At 42.8% G+C, this 17673-nt stretch overlaps 1 protein-coding gene across 1 annotated transcript; it reads right to left on the reverse strand.

The window, feature by feature from the left end:
- Positions 1 to 672: 672 nt before the first annotated feature.
- Positions 673 to 16736, reverse strand: LOC137352690 (zinc-binding protein A33-like). Its single transcript, XM_068018407.1, has 6 exons — positions 16177 to 16736; positions 15994 to 16089; positions 15669 to 15902; positions 5394 to 5416; positions 5187 to 5302; positions 673 to 2464 (listed from the first exon to the last, which is right to left on the reverse strand). The coding sequence occupies exons 1-6, from the start codon at positions 16585 to 16587 to the stop codon at positions 1917 to 1919; spliced, it is 1428 nt and encodes a 475-aa protein (XP_067874508.1). The 5' UTR covers positions 16588 to 16736; the 3' UTR covers positions 673 to 1916.
- Positions 16737 to 17673: the final 937 nt, after the last annotated feature.

Raw genomic sequence — 17673 nt, forward strand, 5'->3', positions numbered from 1 at the left:
TGCATTCTTACTTTGTTGCTGCAACTAAAACACAGAAGAATGTGTCAGGCTAGCAAGTTAACAATTGGAGTGAATGTTTTGGATGAAAGAGGACAGAATATCCTGTCCACCTGCTGATCACGTCTGAGGTAATGCTTTAATAATGGAATTGCTCAATAACAAGTAGGTGACAGAACAGAAGTACCAAAGAAGCTAGTTTCAGTCATTTGAACTGTTGAGAGTTAGTCCACCACATTATCACAGCAGAATGGTCAGATAGCAAGGGGGCAGAAAGGCAAGTGTCATGGGGTTGGAGGCAAATGCATGCAGCCTACAGAAGGTTTGCGGGCTTCCAATCTGTTCCTATTCCAGACTCACACAGACGCTCCCTTTACTAACCAAGGAATGTTGAGGAAGGAACTTGCCATCTGCCAGATGTCTATTTAAAAGTTGCATTCGGCAACCACCACTTTTTAAGCTGAAATAAAAACAAAAAATGCTTGAAATGCTCAGCAGGTCTGGCAGCATCTGTGGAGAGAGAAGCAGAGTGACCCTTCCTCAGAACTCAAGGGTCACTGACCTGAAACGTTCAACTCTGTTTCTCTCTCCACAGATGCTGCCAGACCTGCTGAGTATTTCCAGCATTTCTTGTTTATATTTCAGATTTCCAGCATCTGCAGTATTTTGCTTTTACTTTTTAAGCTGAGTTGGCCGCCCCATCTGGCCCCCAGCTCCCCGTTCAATACCTGCTTCCTTCAGCCTGACATTACTTTCACCTTGGCAAAGTCTCCATCCTTAGAATGAACACCTCCACCATTGGAAGAAACCCGATTTGTGGTGTGACATAGATAGAGTTATAGAGTCGTACAGCATAGAACCAGGCCCTTCGACCCACCACGTCCATGCTGACCATAATGCCTATCTATAATAATCGCACCTGCCTGCATTAATTCCATATCCCTCTATGCCTTGCTGATTCAAGTACCTGTCCAGATGCCCCTTAAATGTCGCTACTGTTCCTGCCTCCACCATCTCCTCTGGCAGCTCATTCCAGATACCCACTATTCTTTGTTTGAAGAATTTACCCCTCTGATCCCCTTTAAATCTCCTCCCTCTCACCTTAAATCTATGCCCTCTAGTTGTAGTCACCACTATCATGGGAAGCAGACTCTGGCTATCTACCCTATCTATCCCTCTCATAATTTTATATACCTTTATCATGTCCCCTGTCAGCCTCCTTCGCTCCGGGGAAAACAGGTCCAGCCTATCCAATCTCTCTATAACTCAAGCCCTCCAAAGCAGGCAACATCCTTGAGAATCTTTTCTGCACCATCTCTAGCTTAATCACACCTTTCCTGTAGTGCGGCGACCAGAACTACACACAATACTCCAAATGCAGCCTAACCAAATGTTATGTACAACTGTAACATGACGTCCCAACTCTTGTACTCAATGCCTCGGCCAATGAAGGCAAGCATGCCATATGCCTTCTTCACCACCCTGTCTACCTGTGTTGCCACTTTCAGGGAACTGTGTACTTGCACCTCAAGGTCTCTCTCACATGGGACCAACACTCATTCTCCAATAAAGGCATGAATCTGACATTTTTTTTTTAATGGGTTAACAGATCTGATAACATTAGAATCAAAGGGAGTATCACAGAAATTAAATTAAACATTTGTCTGGTAAAGTCACCACAGTAGTTACAGATGCCTGAAGAGGAGAATCTATTCTCGAGCAGGTTGCATGGGGATTAGGTGTCGCTGTGCATGTGTGTAGAGGATGGGTTATTTGGTGATCCAGCCTGGCAGGAGATAGTCAAACATTGATGAAAAACTATGTTACAATTGGAAGTGTTTGTCACACTGAAGAATTCTGGAGGAAATGGAACCTGAGAGTGGAGTTACAGGAACAGTTTGCAAACAGGCCACTTATTGTTAGTGACCAGTAACCCGGCAGATTGTCAGAGGTGTGGAGGTTTTCCCGCCGTCAAGAGCCCTACCCGGGCCGAAGATCGGAAGGAGTCTCTCAGTGAAGGTGTCAGTGAAAGTGTGAAGATGGTCCATGTTTTCTGAATTGTAGAACGAGACCTGTCCACCCTCATAGTCCAGGTACACCCCGATCCTCTGGGGCATCACGCTCGGGGTGAGGAGGGTCTCAGAGGGAGCGGTACTGGGAACATAGAGACTTCTGGGAATCATTGAAATTACCCAGTATCCATTCTCAGGCAATAGGCTGATTTCCCCTCTCCTGTTGGCAGACTCACGGATCAGTCCCACACCCCAGTTTACCTGGTTCACTACCTCCACCTCCCAGTAGTGTCTCCCTGATGTGAACCCCTGTGATCCCAGAACACAGAACCAGTAATCAAACTTCCCTCGGCTGTCTGGAAGCGGTTTGTCTCCGAATTTCACACTGGTCCGGTCTTTGGACACGATGAGGCTGCAATGGGCTGTGTCTGGATCCAGAGTCAGAGGAGCTGGAACTGGGGGAAGGTAAAAGAACACAAAGAGTGCTTTAGTTCCTTGCCATAATTTGTTCAAACCCTGACCGACTATCCTTGTTAAATTCCCTACCACGCAGTATTATTTGATAGCAGTCCATAGTGCATTGAGGGCTGCAGCTCCCAGATGACTATCCCTCTGTTCTGGGTGGATCTGTGATAGATGCTACACAGAGGGAAGAACATGTTTAGTTACATTCTCTAAATTTAAATACATAATCTAACATTTGGATATCTGACTGCTCCCATTTACATTCTCAGTCCTGTGTATAAAGCACCAACCCTGGGACATCTCTCTGCCCAGCTGCGTCCAAGTCAAGAAAGATGGAGAAAGAGAAGATGCATTCCTTGATATAAAGCATGTTATTATGTTTGATCGGTAATTTTAAACATTATTTTCAAATACCATTATCATTTCACACATTTAAATCTGATTCTAGGGACCACACTAATGTGTCTGAATGTATGTGGCAAATCTTGCAATATCTTTGATGCCAGAAATGAACTAATGGGTATTTTCAGTCAGATCTCAAACATGGGCCCTGACAGCATTCCAGTAATAGTACTGAAGACTTGTGCTCCAGAACTTGCTGCGCTCTTAGCCAAGCTGATCCAGTACACCTACGACACTGGCATCTACCTGGCAATGTGGAATATTGACCAGATATGTCTTGTAAGCAAAACACAGGACAAATCCAACCTGGCCAGTTACCGCCCCATGAGCATCAGTAAAGTGATGGAAGGTGTCATCAAGAGTGATATCAAGCGGCACCTAAATAGCAATAACCTGCTCAGTGACGCTCAGTTTGGGTTCTGCCAGGGCCACACAGCTCCCCGCCTCATTACAGCCTTGGTCCAAACATGGACGAAAGAGCTGAACTCAAGAGGTGAGATGAGAGTGACTGCCCTTGACATCAAGTAACATTTGACTTGAATATGGCATCAAGGAACCCAGCAAAATTGGAGTCAATGGGAATCAGGGAGAAAACGCTCCGCTGGCTGGAGTCATACATAACATCATGAAAGATGGTTGTGGTTGTTGGAGGTCAATCATCTCAGACTCAGGACATCATTTCTGGAGTTCCTCAGGGTAGTCTCCTAGGCCCAACCATCTTCAGATGCTTCATCAATGAACTTCCCTCCCTCATAAGGTCGGAATTGGGGATGTACACTGATTATTGTATGATGTTCAGCACCATTCACGGCTTCTCAGATACTGAAGCAGTCCGTGTCCATATGCAGCAAGACATGGACAACATCCAGGCTTGGGCTGATAAGTGTCAAGTTACATTCACAAGTTCCAGGCAATGACCATCTCAATCCTACCATCGCCCCTTCACGTTCAATGGCATTGCCATCTCTGAATTCCACACTATCAACATCCTGGGGGTTACAATTGACCAGAAACTGAACTGGACTAGCCACATAAATACTGTGGCTACAAGCGCAAGTCAGAGGCTGGGGATCCTGCGATGAGTAACTCACCTGTCCTCCCAAATCCTGTCCACCATCTACAAGGCACAAGTCAGGACTGCGATGGAATACTCTCCACTTGCCTGGATGGGTGTAGCTCCAACAACACTCAAGAAGCTCAACACCATCCAGAACAAAGCAGCCTGTTTGATTGTCATCCCAACCACAAACATTCACTCCCTCCACCACCAACGCACAGTGGCAGCAGTGTGTACCATCTACAAGATGCACTGCAGCAACGTACCAAGGCTCCTTAGACAGCACCTTCCAAACCCACGACTTCTACTACCTAAAAGGACAAGGGCAGCAAATGCATGGGAACACCACCACCTGCAAGTTCCCCTCCAAGTCACACACCATCCTGACTTGGAACTAAATTGGCCGTTCCTTCACTGTCAGTGAATCAAGGTCCTGGAACTCCCTCCTTAACAGCACTGTGGGTGACCTACACCCTGAGGACTGCAGCAGTTCAAGAAGACGGATAACCATCATCTTCTCAAGGGCAATTAGGGATGGGCAATAAACGCTGGCCTGGCCAGCGATGCCCACATCCCATGACCAAACAAAAAAAAAGGTAGCAATTATTAGACATTTTTGTGTCCTGCAGTCAATCCGTTGTATATTGTCCATTGTGATGACAAAATGGGATTTTTTTCCGATGCTATAAATTGCCCTGAGTCTGGAGGGTTAGAACATTATTCTGTGTCAGAATAAACACAGCTTCAGTACAACACAGTCTGTCCTGGGTGTAATTTGGGATGGGAGGCAGTTACAGTGAATTTGCGATCCAGTTTCAAACAGTGGCGCAGTGGTTAGCACTGCAGCCTCACAACTCCAGGGACCCGTGTTCAGTTCTGGGTACTGCCTGTGTGGAGTTTGCAAGTTCTCCCTGTGACCACGTGGGTTTTTGCTGGGTGCTCTGGATTCCTTCCACCACTAAAAACTTGCAGGTGATAGGTAAATTGGCCATTGCAAATTGCCCCTCGTGTAGGGAGGTGGTAGGGAATATGGGATTACTGCAGGGTTAGTATCAATGGGTGGTTCTTGGTCGGCACAGACTCGGTGGGCCGAAGGGCCTGTTTCAGTGCTGTATCTCTAAATAAAATAAATAAATATTTTCCAATTGTTGGTCCTAATTGTCCAAATCCTGTAGCACTAGATCATTATTTAGTAATTTTCACACAGTGAGATCTTTACAACGACTGAACTAGGGACAAGGAAAACTCCTTACCTGGACTTATATTCTTTCTCATTTCTCTCCACACTGTGTACTGTTGAGGACCTTTGAATATTCCCACCGGCAATTTCCCATTGACCAATGATAATTCATTTTCCTCTTCAATCATTCTGAAAATATGAAAAAAAAATCAACATTATAATTCTTGCTGCTTTTTCCTTTAAAGAGTTTAGTAAAATCAGTGTCCAGAGAATGTCATACCTTCTCTTGCAGGCAACCCCTTCCTGAAATAAAACAGAAACACAGAACTAAGGTCACCATGAGAAAGTTAGAATTCAGAAGCACAGGCTTCAACAAGTCATAAATATTTCAGCTGTGGCAGCGGGAAGTACTTTCCAGATTGAACAAGACAGCACTGAGTCATGTGTTCTGATTTATATTGGAAAATGCACTTGGTTAAATAGCATTGCAAGATACTTTTCAGGAAATACACAGCAATGTTCAAAGTTGGATACTTTATTCTTCTGAGCAACGATTCATTATTCTCTTTGACAATTTGTTGTTTAATTAGTTCACCTGCATTTTTGTGACAAGCAAATACTGACATTGGAAATGTCTTGGTCTCAGCAATTTGCAAAACATGCAAGTGGCAACTGTGGATGAGATGGATTTCTGCAAGCGTAAGAACAATTTTGGGTCCAATTTCAACTCTGTCTAAGTGAATCTGTTTTGAGTAAGTTAAGCCCAATGACACTTTAAACGTATGCATCAGCATATTACTTAATATCCAATTACTGCTTGCAGACGGAATAGATGCAATGTTCTACTCCAGTTGGTGAAGGATAGTACTGGAGCCAATCTTTACTGTTTTACATTCATTTACAGAGTGAAACATTACAAGCATAAAGCTCGTAACCACACCACAGTTTTAATAAGTGCCTCTTCATATGTGCTCAAGTGAAACCCTAATTAATGCTCTCCACCTGCATACACTTAAAGGAAATTACTATACATTAACATGTAACAGTGACAATAACCGGACTCTATCTGCATGGCCACCTTGTTTCAAGCTTTACCTTCTAAGGTTAGCACTCTCACTCACTTTGGATCTAGTGTAACTGCATAACTGCAAGAAATCATGTTAGCCTTTATATATTTCAGACAAGTCATAGAGTCGTACAGCATAAAAACAGGCCCTTCGGCCCACGACGTCCATGCCAACCATAATGCCTATCTATACTAATCCCACCTGCTGCATGAATTCCATATCCCTCTATGCCTTGCTGCAGTGTTCCAGTAAACATCAATGCAAGCTTGAGGAACAGCATCTCAGTTACCAATTAGGCGCACTGCAGCCTGCTGGACTGAACATTGAGTTCAATAATTTCAGGGCATGACGGGCTCCCCATTTTGCTTTTATTTTTAGTTATTGTTTTTCTTCTTTTTCTTTCTTTTTTACATTTTTTTGTATGTTTACTTTATTTCATCTTAGTTTGTTCAGTTTGCTTACCCACTTTTTTCATGTCTGTACAGCCTGCTGTTCAATTTTCAGTCCATTAACACCCTATCTGTACTAATGCTTTGTCTTTCAACACACCATTAACATATTGATTGCCTTTGTCCATGACTTTCTGGTCAGCTATTCTGTGGCCTTGTCCAATCTACACCTCTTTTGTTATCTCTTGCCCCACCCCCGCTTTACTTGCTTATAACCTTTGACATTTCTAATATTTGCCAGTTCTGAAGAAGGGTCACTGACCTGAAACGTTAACTCTGCTTCTCTCTCCACAGATGCTGCCAGACCTGCTGAGAGTTTCCAGCATTTCTTGTTTTTATCCCTCTATACCTTGCTCATTCAAGTACCTGTCCAGATGCCTCTTAAATGTTGCTACTGTTCGTGCCTCCACCACCCCCTCAGGCAGCTCATTTCAGATACCCAATATTCTTTCTGTGAAAAATGTACCCCTTTGATCCCCTTTAAACGTCCTCCCGCTCACCTTAAATCTATGCTCTCTAGTTTTAGTCACCCCTACCATGGGAAGTGTTAGAAACTTGCAGTCACAGCCATCTGAACTCAAGCAAATTCAAACTATGTTTATGAATGCTGACCTTGTAACTTAATCCTTTAAGCACATGTATTATCTTGGTGAATCTGGTCTGTTCCTCATCAAAGGCAACATATCTTTCCTGAAATTTGGTGCCAAAACCTAAACAGGACACTCCAGATGGGGTGTGACCAAGGCTAAAATGCAACATAACTTACACATTTTGGTATTCCAATCCACTTGAGATAAAGGCTAACATTTCATGTCATTTTTCAATTATTTTTTTCAAGTATTTGTGCACGAGCTTTAAATGATTTGTAAACATAGCCGCCTTAATGTATTTTCTCCTCGACAGATCCTAGATTTTAATCATTAAGAAAATATTACGATTTGCCATTTGCAGATACAAAGTAGATGACCTCAAATTTCCCTTACATTCAACTCCATCTGCCCACTCACTTACTCTGTCTCTGTCCCGTGGTAAACACCCTGATCCCATTTATATTGCTTGCTATACCTCATTCTGCACTGTTACCATAGAAACCATAGAAAGGTTACAGCACAGAAAAAGACCATTCAGCCCATCATGTCTGCACTGACTGAAATAATCTAGACGCCCATTCTAATCTCACCTTCCAGCTCCTGTTCTGTAGCCTTGCAGGTTACAGCACTCCAGGTGCAGGTCCAGGTGCCTTTTAAATGAGTTGAGTGTTTCTGCCTCCAGCACCGATCCAGGCAGTGAGTTCCAGACACCCACCACCCTTTGGGTGAAAAAGTTTTATCCTCATGTCCCCTCTAATCCTTCTACCATTCACCTTAAATCTGTGCTCCCTGGTAATTGACCTCTCCACTAGGGGAAACAGGTCCTTCCTGTCTACGCTAGCTAGGCTCCTCATAATTTTGTACACCTCAATTAAGTCACCCCTCAGCTTCCTCTGTTCGAAGGGAAACAACCCTAGCTGATCCAATCTTTCCTCATAGCTGCATATTTCAAGCCCTGGCAACATTCATGTAAATCTTCTCTACTCTCTCCAGAGCAATTATGTCCTTCCTGTAATGTGGTGACTAGAACTGTATGCAATACTCCAGCTGTGGCCTAACCAGCATTTATACAGTTCCAGTATCACATCTTTTTATGCTATGTCTCAGCCAATACAGGAAAACATTCCATATGCCTTTGTCACCACTTCATCTACCTGTCCTGCCACCTTCAGGGACCTGTGGACATACACTCCAAGGTCTCTCACTTCTTCTACCCTTTCCGTTTATTATGTATTCCTTTGCTTTGTTTGCCCTCCCCAAATGCATGACCTTACACTTCTCTGGTTTGAATTCCATTTGCCACTTTTCTGCCCACTCAACCGAACCATTGATGTCATTCTGGAGTCTGCAGCTATCCTATTCACTACCAACTACACAGCCAATTTTTGTGCCATCTGCAAATTTACCAATCATGCCTCCCACATTTAAGTTCAAATTATTAATATACCACAAACAGCTAGAGCTCTGTGGAACGTCACTGGAAACTGCTTTCCATTCACAAAACATCTGTTAACCATTACCATTTGTTTCCTGTCACCGACCTAATTTTGGATCCAACTTGCAACCCTCCCCCCGAATACCATGGGCTATTACTTTTCTGACCAGTCTGCCATGTAGGACCTTGTGAAATGCCTTACTAAAGTCCATGTAGACAGCATCCACTGCACTACCCTCATCAATCCTCCTGTTACTTCCTCAAAAAATTCAGTCAAGTTAGCAAGACAAGACCTTCCCTTAACTAATCCATGATGCCTAACCCTGATTAACCTGTACCTTTCTAAGTGTCAGTTTCTCGGAATTGATTCTAATAATTTGTCCACCACTGAGGTGAGACTGGCTGGCCTATAATTACTGGGTCTATCCCTTGCGCGCTTTTTAAACAATGATGCAAGGTTCACAGACCTCCAAACGTCTGGTTCCTCACCTGTATCCAGTGAGTATTTGAAAATGATACTCAGAGCATCCACTATTTTCTCCGTGGCTTCCATTAACAGCCTGGGATACAAATCATCCAGCCCTGGTGATTTATCAACTTTCAAGGATGTCAGACCCTCTAGTACTTCCTTTCTCATTATGCTTATCGTATCTAATATTTCACGTTCCTCCTCTTTAACTATAATGTCGGCATCATACCTCTCCTTTGTGAAGACAGAGACAAGTATTCATTTAGAACACTGCCCACATCTTCTGAATCCACGCATGTTCCCCTGTACATCTCTGATAGGCCCTACCCTTTCCTTAGTTATTCTCTTGCTCTTAAAGTTCAGATAAAACCTTGATTTTACCTGCCAATATTTTTTCATGTCCTCTCTTTGCTTTCCTAATTTCATTTTTTTGTCTGGACCCCTGCACTTTCTATACTCCTCAAGGCTTTCTAAAGTATTAAGTTTTTTTTCTAACTGTTATAAGCTTTCTTTTTTCTGCTTTATCTTACCCTATAAGCTTCCAGATAACCATGGCGCTCTAGATTTGGCTGTACCACCCTTCTTCTTTGTGGGCACAGGTCTACATTGTGCCTGTAGAATCTCGCTTTTGAACGTCTCCCACTGGTTTGCCACTGATTTTACTTCAAGTTGCTTTATCCAGTCCACTGTCACCTGGTCACCTCTCAGCTTCATAAACTTTGCCTTCCCCCAATTTAGAACCTTTGCTCCTGTTCTATCTTTGTCCTTTTCGATGATTATGCTAAACCTAACTGTATTATGGTTACTATCTCCAAAATGGTCACCCATTGCTACTTTATCCATTTGCCCAGCTTCATTTCCTAAGACTGAATCTAGAATTGCATCCCCTCTCGTTGGGCTTGTTACATGCTGGCTAAAACAAAATCTCATGAATTCAATTTAAGAATTTTGTCCCTTCTGTGCCCTTCACACTGTTTGTATCCCAGTTGATATTGGGATAGTTGAAATCCCCAAATATTATTGCCCTATAATTTTTGCATTCAGAAATGCGCCTACATATTTTTTCTTCTATCTCCCTTTCACTATGTGGGGGTCTATAGTACACTCCTAGTAGTGTATCTTACGCTTTTTTTTAAATTTCTGAGCTCAACCCATTTGGCCTCATTTGATGATTCATTTAGCATATCATCCCTGCTCACAGATGTAACTGATTCTTTATCTAATAATGCTACACCCCCTCTTTTTTTTATTTCCATCTCTATCCTTCCTGAAAACTCTATATCCCTCTTTAAGCCAAGTTTCCATTATAGCAATGACATCATGCTGCCATGTGTCTATCTACCCTCAGCTCATCCACTTTTTTTGCTATACTCCTTGCATTTAAATAGCTACCTTTTAACACTGCCAAATGCCTTGTTGTTCACTTTTTAACCTTTGCTTCTTCTGTCTTTCAGAGTCACTTGCTAACTTTCTGCCTCCCGTTCCCTGCCCTGACATTGTCCTATCTGAAACTGATGTCAGGTTACCATCCCCCTGTCAATGTAGTTTAAATTATCCTCAACTGCACTCGCAAGCCTTCCTGCAAGGATATTCATCCCAGTCCTGTTCAGGTGCAGACCATCCATCTTATACAGGTCCCACCTTCCCCAGAACCGGTCCCAATGCCCCAGAAATCTGAAGCCCTCCCTCCTGCACCATCTCTTCAGCTGCAGATTCATCCGGCATATCTCCTATTTCTATACTCACTAGCCTGCAAAGTTAGATATGTATCTCTCTATTACTTCATCCAAGACATTAATATGATCTAAGTTCCCATTGAAGATCCATGAGAATCATCACATACCATCATTTATGCAATTTTCCTTTTGTTCCTACTCTTTGTCTCCTACCTCCCAACAATTATCGACTCATTTCACCAGGTTAGCTCCAATTCCATTGACCTTTATGCTTGCCAAAAATGTATTGTGCAAAACATTTTTAAATGCCTGCTGTAAATCCATATCGACAACGTCGATACTCCCAGGTCCATGATTTTAGTGACTACTCTAAAAAAACTGGATTAGTTATATTTTTTATATTATATTACAACTATATTCGTTTTACATGACTGAACTTTCACAGATGCTCACTTCCTACTTGTCTGATTTTCTCTGTAACTCATTCTCTGGAGATAGATTCAGCACCCAACCCACACATTATATTAAACTAAAACGTCTGTAGTTGTCTGGTTATCGCCATCCCTCTTCTTCAAATTTCGGAATAACATTTGCAATTTTCTAAATTAAAGTCATCACAATTAATTAATTTAGAATACATTGGAAAATTATGACTGAAGTACTTGTAATTGATTTGAAGGAAAAGCAATGATGACTTTCCTTGAGGGGAAGAAGTGAGAATTTCGGGAAGGAAGTTAGGACATGTTCTGTTTAATTTCAGTAAGATGACACAATGACATAGGGAACTGACAGCTGTTTTCTGAATTACTATGTGAACATAATTCATTCAGTAGAACTTGAATTGTCTGCAAACAGCAGCTTCTCTCTGCATTCTTGAAATAAAACATCTTAAGTACTCCCATCAAGCTTTACTTCATCTAGAGTTAGCTCAGTCTATTTTTGAAAAAATTGTGCAAAAAGGTTCTGCCTCACATTCTCCCTGTATTGCTTGCTCAAAACCTTCAATTGGTGTCACCTAGTCCTTGTACTTTCAGTTAATAGGAAGAGATTTTCCTTGTCTAACTTGTCTGTCAGAATCTTGCATACCTCTATCAAATTTCCCCTTTTCTCCAGGGAGAACAACCTCAGCTTGTCCAACTTAACATTGTAACTAAAATTGCCCATCCCTGGAACCATTCTGGTAAATCTCCTCTGCACCCTCTCAAGGACCCTCACATCCTTCCTAAAGTGTGGTGACCACAACTGGATGCAATACTCCAGTTGAGGCCTAACCAGAGCTTTATAAAGGTTCAGCATTACTTCCCTGTTTTTGCTTTCAATGCCTCCATTTATGAAGCCCAATATTCCATACGCTATGCGAACCATTTTCTTACATGCTCATGCACTTCCAGGTCCCTCTGTCCCTGCACACTCTTTAGAACTGTGCCAATAAGTACATATAGCCTCACCCTATTCCTTCTGCCAAAATGCATCTCCTCACACTTGGCAGTATTAAATTCCATCTGCCACTTGTCTGCCCATTCTGCGAGGCTACCCATGCCCTGTTTCAGGCAGTTCATATCATCCTCACTGGTTGCCACTCCTCCAAGTATAGTATCATTGGCAAATTTTGAAATTCTACTCTGTATTCCAAGATCCAAGATATTTATATATAGCAAAAAGAGCAGTGGTACTAGCACTGGCCCTCAGAGAACACCACGATCTACCATCCTCCAGTCTGAAAAACAACTATTTACCACGACTCGTTTTCGTAAACCAACTTTTAAAAAAAAATCTAATTGGACACCTATTCCATGAGCTTCAATTTTGTTAACCAGACTTTTATGTGGTACCTTATTAAAAGCTTTCTTGGAATCCATATACAACATCCACCACATTCCCTTCATCACCCTTCTATGTTACGTCATCAAAAAAACAAGTAAATGAGATAAGTTAAGCATGATTGGCCTTTCACAAATCCATGCTGGCTATCTTTAATTAACTTGCAACTTTCCAAGTGCCTCCTGATTCCACGGAATATAAATGAAGTGGTACAAAATGCAAAAGGCACGAGAAAATCAATTTGCAAGGGTTATCAAGGACAAAAGTAAAGTTTGTACGAATATATTGAGAGAGTGAGGATGGCTAGGATTAATGTGGGTCACTTAAAGACAGTCGCAGATAACTTGACAATAGAAGATCAATGTAAAAGACCAAAGATAGGCTGGAAACTAAAAGTAAAAGCAGGGGAGCAATTCACTAGATTTAATGGAAGCTATAAAATGGAATAGTGAAACTAGGGGGAATGAACAAAGAGGTCTCTAAGAGCTGATAGTTTCCACACCATATTAGTAAAAACGTCATTGTGGATGTCAGAAAGCATTTCTTCACACAAAGGATAGCGGAAATCTCAACTTAATTGTCCAGAAAAGCTGATAATGCTTGAAATCCATTGAAATTTCAAATTGAGATACATTCACATTTGTTATGCATGGGGATTAAGGGTTATAAGTCCAGTTAATGGCATTAACATTGGCAACATTTAATTTAATGGGGGAATAGGTTCAAGGGGTGGAAAGTAATACCCTTTTGATTATATTGCTCTGCAGTACATCCACTGGCTGAAGGGCACAGTGACTGCCTCTCAATGATGTCTTCCAGTTGGAGACTTCAATATTCCATGAACTTTAATACCGCATTAAAGAATTGATATAAAGCACTACAGTTTGTACAAGGATTAAAAGATTTTCCAACATGAATGCACAGAACATAAAGTTACTTTACAAACACAGACACCTATCAGGTAGTAAGATTGCATGAGGATAGTCATTCCTAAATCCTTTGTTACGACCAGGTGAGGAGGGGGTCTCAGGGTCCCCTTTCTCCCCTTCTGTGGTTTGACTGCAACAGTGTTTATCATTTTAACACAGTGATTGAACTTATCACCTCTGTGAATGCTTGCACCTATTCCTCTAATATAATTGTAAAAGATCCAATTAGATAGGTTTTCTTGAGTTTAAACAAGAAAGATGTAAGCTTATTATCCTTAACACTCGAAACCAGTTGCTAAATTACACTACGCATCCACACGCAAATAGATTACACAGGGAAATGGAGTTGGGTGTCATAGAGAGAGATACAGCACTGAAACAGATCCTTCGGTCCACTGAGTATGTGTCAACCATCCATTTATACTAATCCTACATTAATCCCATATTCCCTGCCACATCCCCTCCTACATGAACCCCATATTCCCACCACATACCTACACTAGGGACAATTTACAATGGTGGCCAATTTACCTCTCAACCTGCATGTCTTTGGCAGTGGGAGGAAACTAGAGCACCCAGCAGAAACCCACACAGTCACAGGGAGAACATACAAACTCGGCACAGGCAGCACCCAGAACCGAACCCTGGTCGCTGGAGCTGTGAGGCTACAGTGCTAACCACTGTGCCACCGCCACTTGGAGTAATCTGCAATAAATAGAATTTAAATACAATTCAGCAGTCCCAGAGTCCTTAGTTGAAATTGTAGTTGTGAAGTCCTTGCTGGGCTGCGTGCATGGCTCAGACTTGCTTCTCAGTCTCCAGAAGGCAGAAGAGGGGGTTTTGACCCTTGTATCCTAGTGTTTGGTCGTGGTGGTCTGTAGACTTGGCTTTACCAGCTGCAGCCGAACCTTCTCTGGATCTGTACTGGAGAGAGAGAGAGATAGAGAGAGAGAGAATGCTGCTCCCTTGATGGTTTACAGTTTATGTTCTGCGATCTGAGTCATAACTCACAATCTCCCCAGAGTTGCACAAGCAGTCACATGGCGTTACCACCTCTTTGTGTTTTAATGGGGTTTTAATTCAAGGCTTTACCCCCGAGGCTGTCCAGCCACACTTGGTAGTGGTTGGTTCTTTCAAAGTCAAGGGTGTTAATGGCTGTTGACCGTGTTGAGAAAGCCTTCTCATGTAATTTAATCAGTGAGCAGCCCATCGTTCTGGCTAGGTTGTCTCAATCATGTTGTCTCCAGTCTAGTCTGTTGCAGTTTCATATGCAAATTGCCGTGGCCATCTTGGCTACCAGGTTACTCATTTTAAAATAAGTTATTTGTAAGCATTTCCAGTAAAAGTCTGAGGCAAAGTTTCAATCGATGGAAGTAATATTTCCCGTTTTGCATGCAGAGTTTTCATAACACCTCCATAAAGGATCAGCCTCGGGCTACTGCAGTTTCGCTTCTGTTCTGAGAGCTGCAAATCCAAAGTTTGAACCAACAACAGCAAAATCCGTCCTGATGAAACCTGAAACGTTAACTCCTTTTTTTCCTCTGCACAGATGCTGACAGACCTGCGGAGTGCTCCCAGCATTTTCGAGGCTTCATTCCAGCCAAATCTGAGTTAGGTTACAGTCGACAAACAAACCCTCTCTCCCTCTGCTCATTTGGCAGCACCAGTCTTCCGAGACACACATGCAAACGTCCACTGAACGTACATTGAAAAATCTGAAAGTTTATATGAACTGCCCATGAGATAGATGCAAGAACCTGCTTTTGAACGCATCCGTTTTTGAACGCAGCCTCACAAAACCCGGAGTGACAGTCTGTAGGTGATGCAGTGAGAGGCGTTTTCCCATGGGATCTCGCACCATTTGGATTCGGCTCATTCAGGATCTGATTGATATGCCCGAATCCAGGTCACTGAAACTGAGTTGATGCTAAGCTATAGATTGTCAGATTCTAGGAGGGCAATTCGGCGTTTCTACATTGGCGATATCCCACAATATAAACGTATAACGTGAAGACACAGCAAACACTCTCCATTAAATGAGATTTATCAATAGCGTTACAGCAGTTATTTCAATTCCAACTAACTTTTTGTCGTGTATGAAAATAAAACAACGTTTTACCTTCAGTAATGTGATTAGGTCGTGTTCCTTCATCTGCCTTTGTAACGTTGATATATCACACTCAATACAAGCCAACGCTTGCTGGATTTCATGAAGATTTTTCTCCATTGGTCCCAGAATTATTCTCTCTTCGATCCTGAGATCTCTGATCAATTGTTTCTCTTTTTCATCCAGAATCTCGCGCATTTTCAGGAACTCCGAGGCAACGTGGGTCTGCAGACAGCTGGACTGTTTCTACCAAATGAAATGTGACACATGATAATGGGCCGCGAGAAAGGGGGCGAAACTCACCGAGATCCCAGGAAACCAGCCCGCGAAACCTTACCCGAACTTCGGCAATCTGCTGTTTCTGCTGCCGTTCGGCGTTCAGAGCCGAGGTTTTCCTGCGTGTCACCACTACTAGCGATGAGTTCAGTTCATCCTGGAATTAAAAAGAGAAATCAGATCTTGGAACACACGGTGAAGAAAAAGAAAATATTCACCAGACATGAAACATTTCCATTTTTACCCTGTACATCTCAGCGGCCTCGTCAATGGGCAGGAAATTGTGGGACTTGTGATCCCGCGAATCTCGACAAATGGAACAGATCAATTTTCTGTCCGTTTCGCAAAACAATTTCAGTTCTTCCTGGTGTTTGTCACAGCGAAGTGTACTCCCCGTCCCTTTCAGCTTTAACTGCAGTTTGTGAACTTTCTCGCATAAATTGACTAAGGCCCAGTTAACCCTGAGGTTTCTATCTGCAGACTCCTCTCTGCACTCCGGGCAGGGGTTTGTCCCCTTGTTTTCCCAACACCGTGTGATGCAGGAGCGGCAGAAGTTATGGCCACACTCCAAAGAGACTGGATCACTGAAAACATCCAAGCAAATCGGGCAAGTTAACTCCTCCATTAGACTCTGGTGTTGCTGCTCGGAAGCCATGTTTACTCTGAGTCCTTCCTGATCCAGACAAAAACACTTTCAGTTTCAGTGTGTGCATGTGAGCTGCATCCGTGTGTCTTCTTCCTTCTGCACAGAGTTTAATTTCTCAACCCACAGCCAAACCTTTCAGTTCCACATGGGATACTACAGGTGAATTGAAATCTTTGCATGCGATATCATAAATTCACATCTGTTGTTGACGGACCAAAAGATCATTGGATGCAACAAAGCAAACAGGCCAGAGAAAAAGACGCACATTAAGCAACAACGCAGATATTTAATCTTGTCATTTCGGACTCTCAAAGCTCCGGAAATGCTGTGGCACAAACTCAGCAGTAAGAGTTTTGCAATCCCATTCGAAGAATTCAGCAAGTGACATTGCATAGAAACATAGAAAATAGGAGCAGGAGTAGTCCATTCGGCCCTTCGAGTCTGCTCCGCCATTCATTATGATCTTGACTGATCATCCAACTCAGTAGCCTGTTCCTGCTTTCTCCCCATACCCTTTGACCACTTTAGACCCAAGAGCTATATCTAACTCCTTCTTGAAAACATACAATGTTTTGGCCTCAACTGCTTCCTGTGGTAGCGAATTCCACTGGCTCACGGCTCTCTGGGTGAAGAAATTTCTCCTCATCTCAGTCCTGAAAGGTTTATCCCATATCCTTAGACTATGACCCCTGGTTCTGGACTCCCCCGCCATCGGGAACATCCGTCCTGCATCAACCCTGTCAATCCCTGTTAGAATTTTAGAGGTTTCTATCAGATCCCCCTCATTCTTCTGAACTCCAGCGAATATAATCCTCACTGACTCAATCTTTCCTCATACATCAGTCCCTCCATTCCAGGAATCAGTCTGGTAAACCTTCGCTGCACTCCCTCGATAGCAAGAACTTCCTTCCTCAGATAAGGAGAGCAAAACTGCACACAATATTCCAGGTATGGCCTCACCAAGGCCCTGTATAATTGTAGCAAGACATGGCTGTTCCTGTACTCGAATCCTCTCGCTATGAAGGCCAACATTCCATTTGCCTTTTCCACAGCCTGTTGCACCTGCATGCTTACCTTCAGCGACTGGTGTATGAG

The sequence above is a fragment of the Heterodontus francisci genome, chromosome 39 (genome assembly GCF_036365525.1).
Source record: "Heterodontus francisci isolate sHetFra1 chromosome 39, sHetFra1.hap1, whole genome shotgun sequence".
Taxonomy (NCBI): Eukaryota; Metazoa; Chordata; class Chondrichthyes; order Heterodontiformes; family Heterodontidae; genus Heterodontus; species Heterodontus francisci.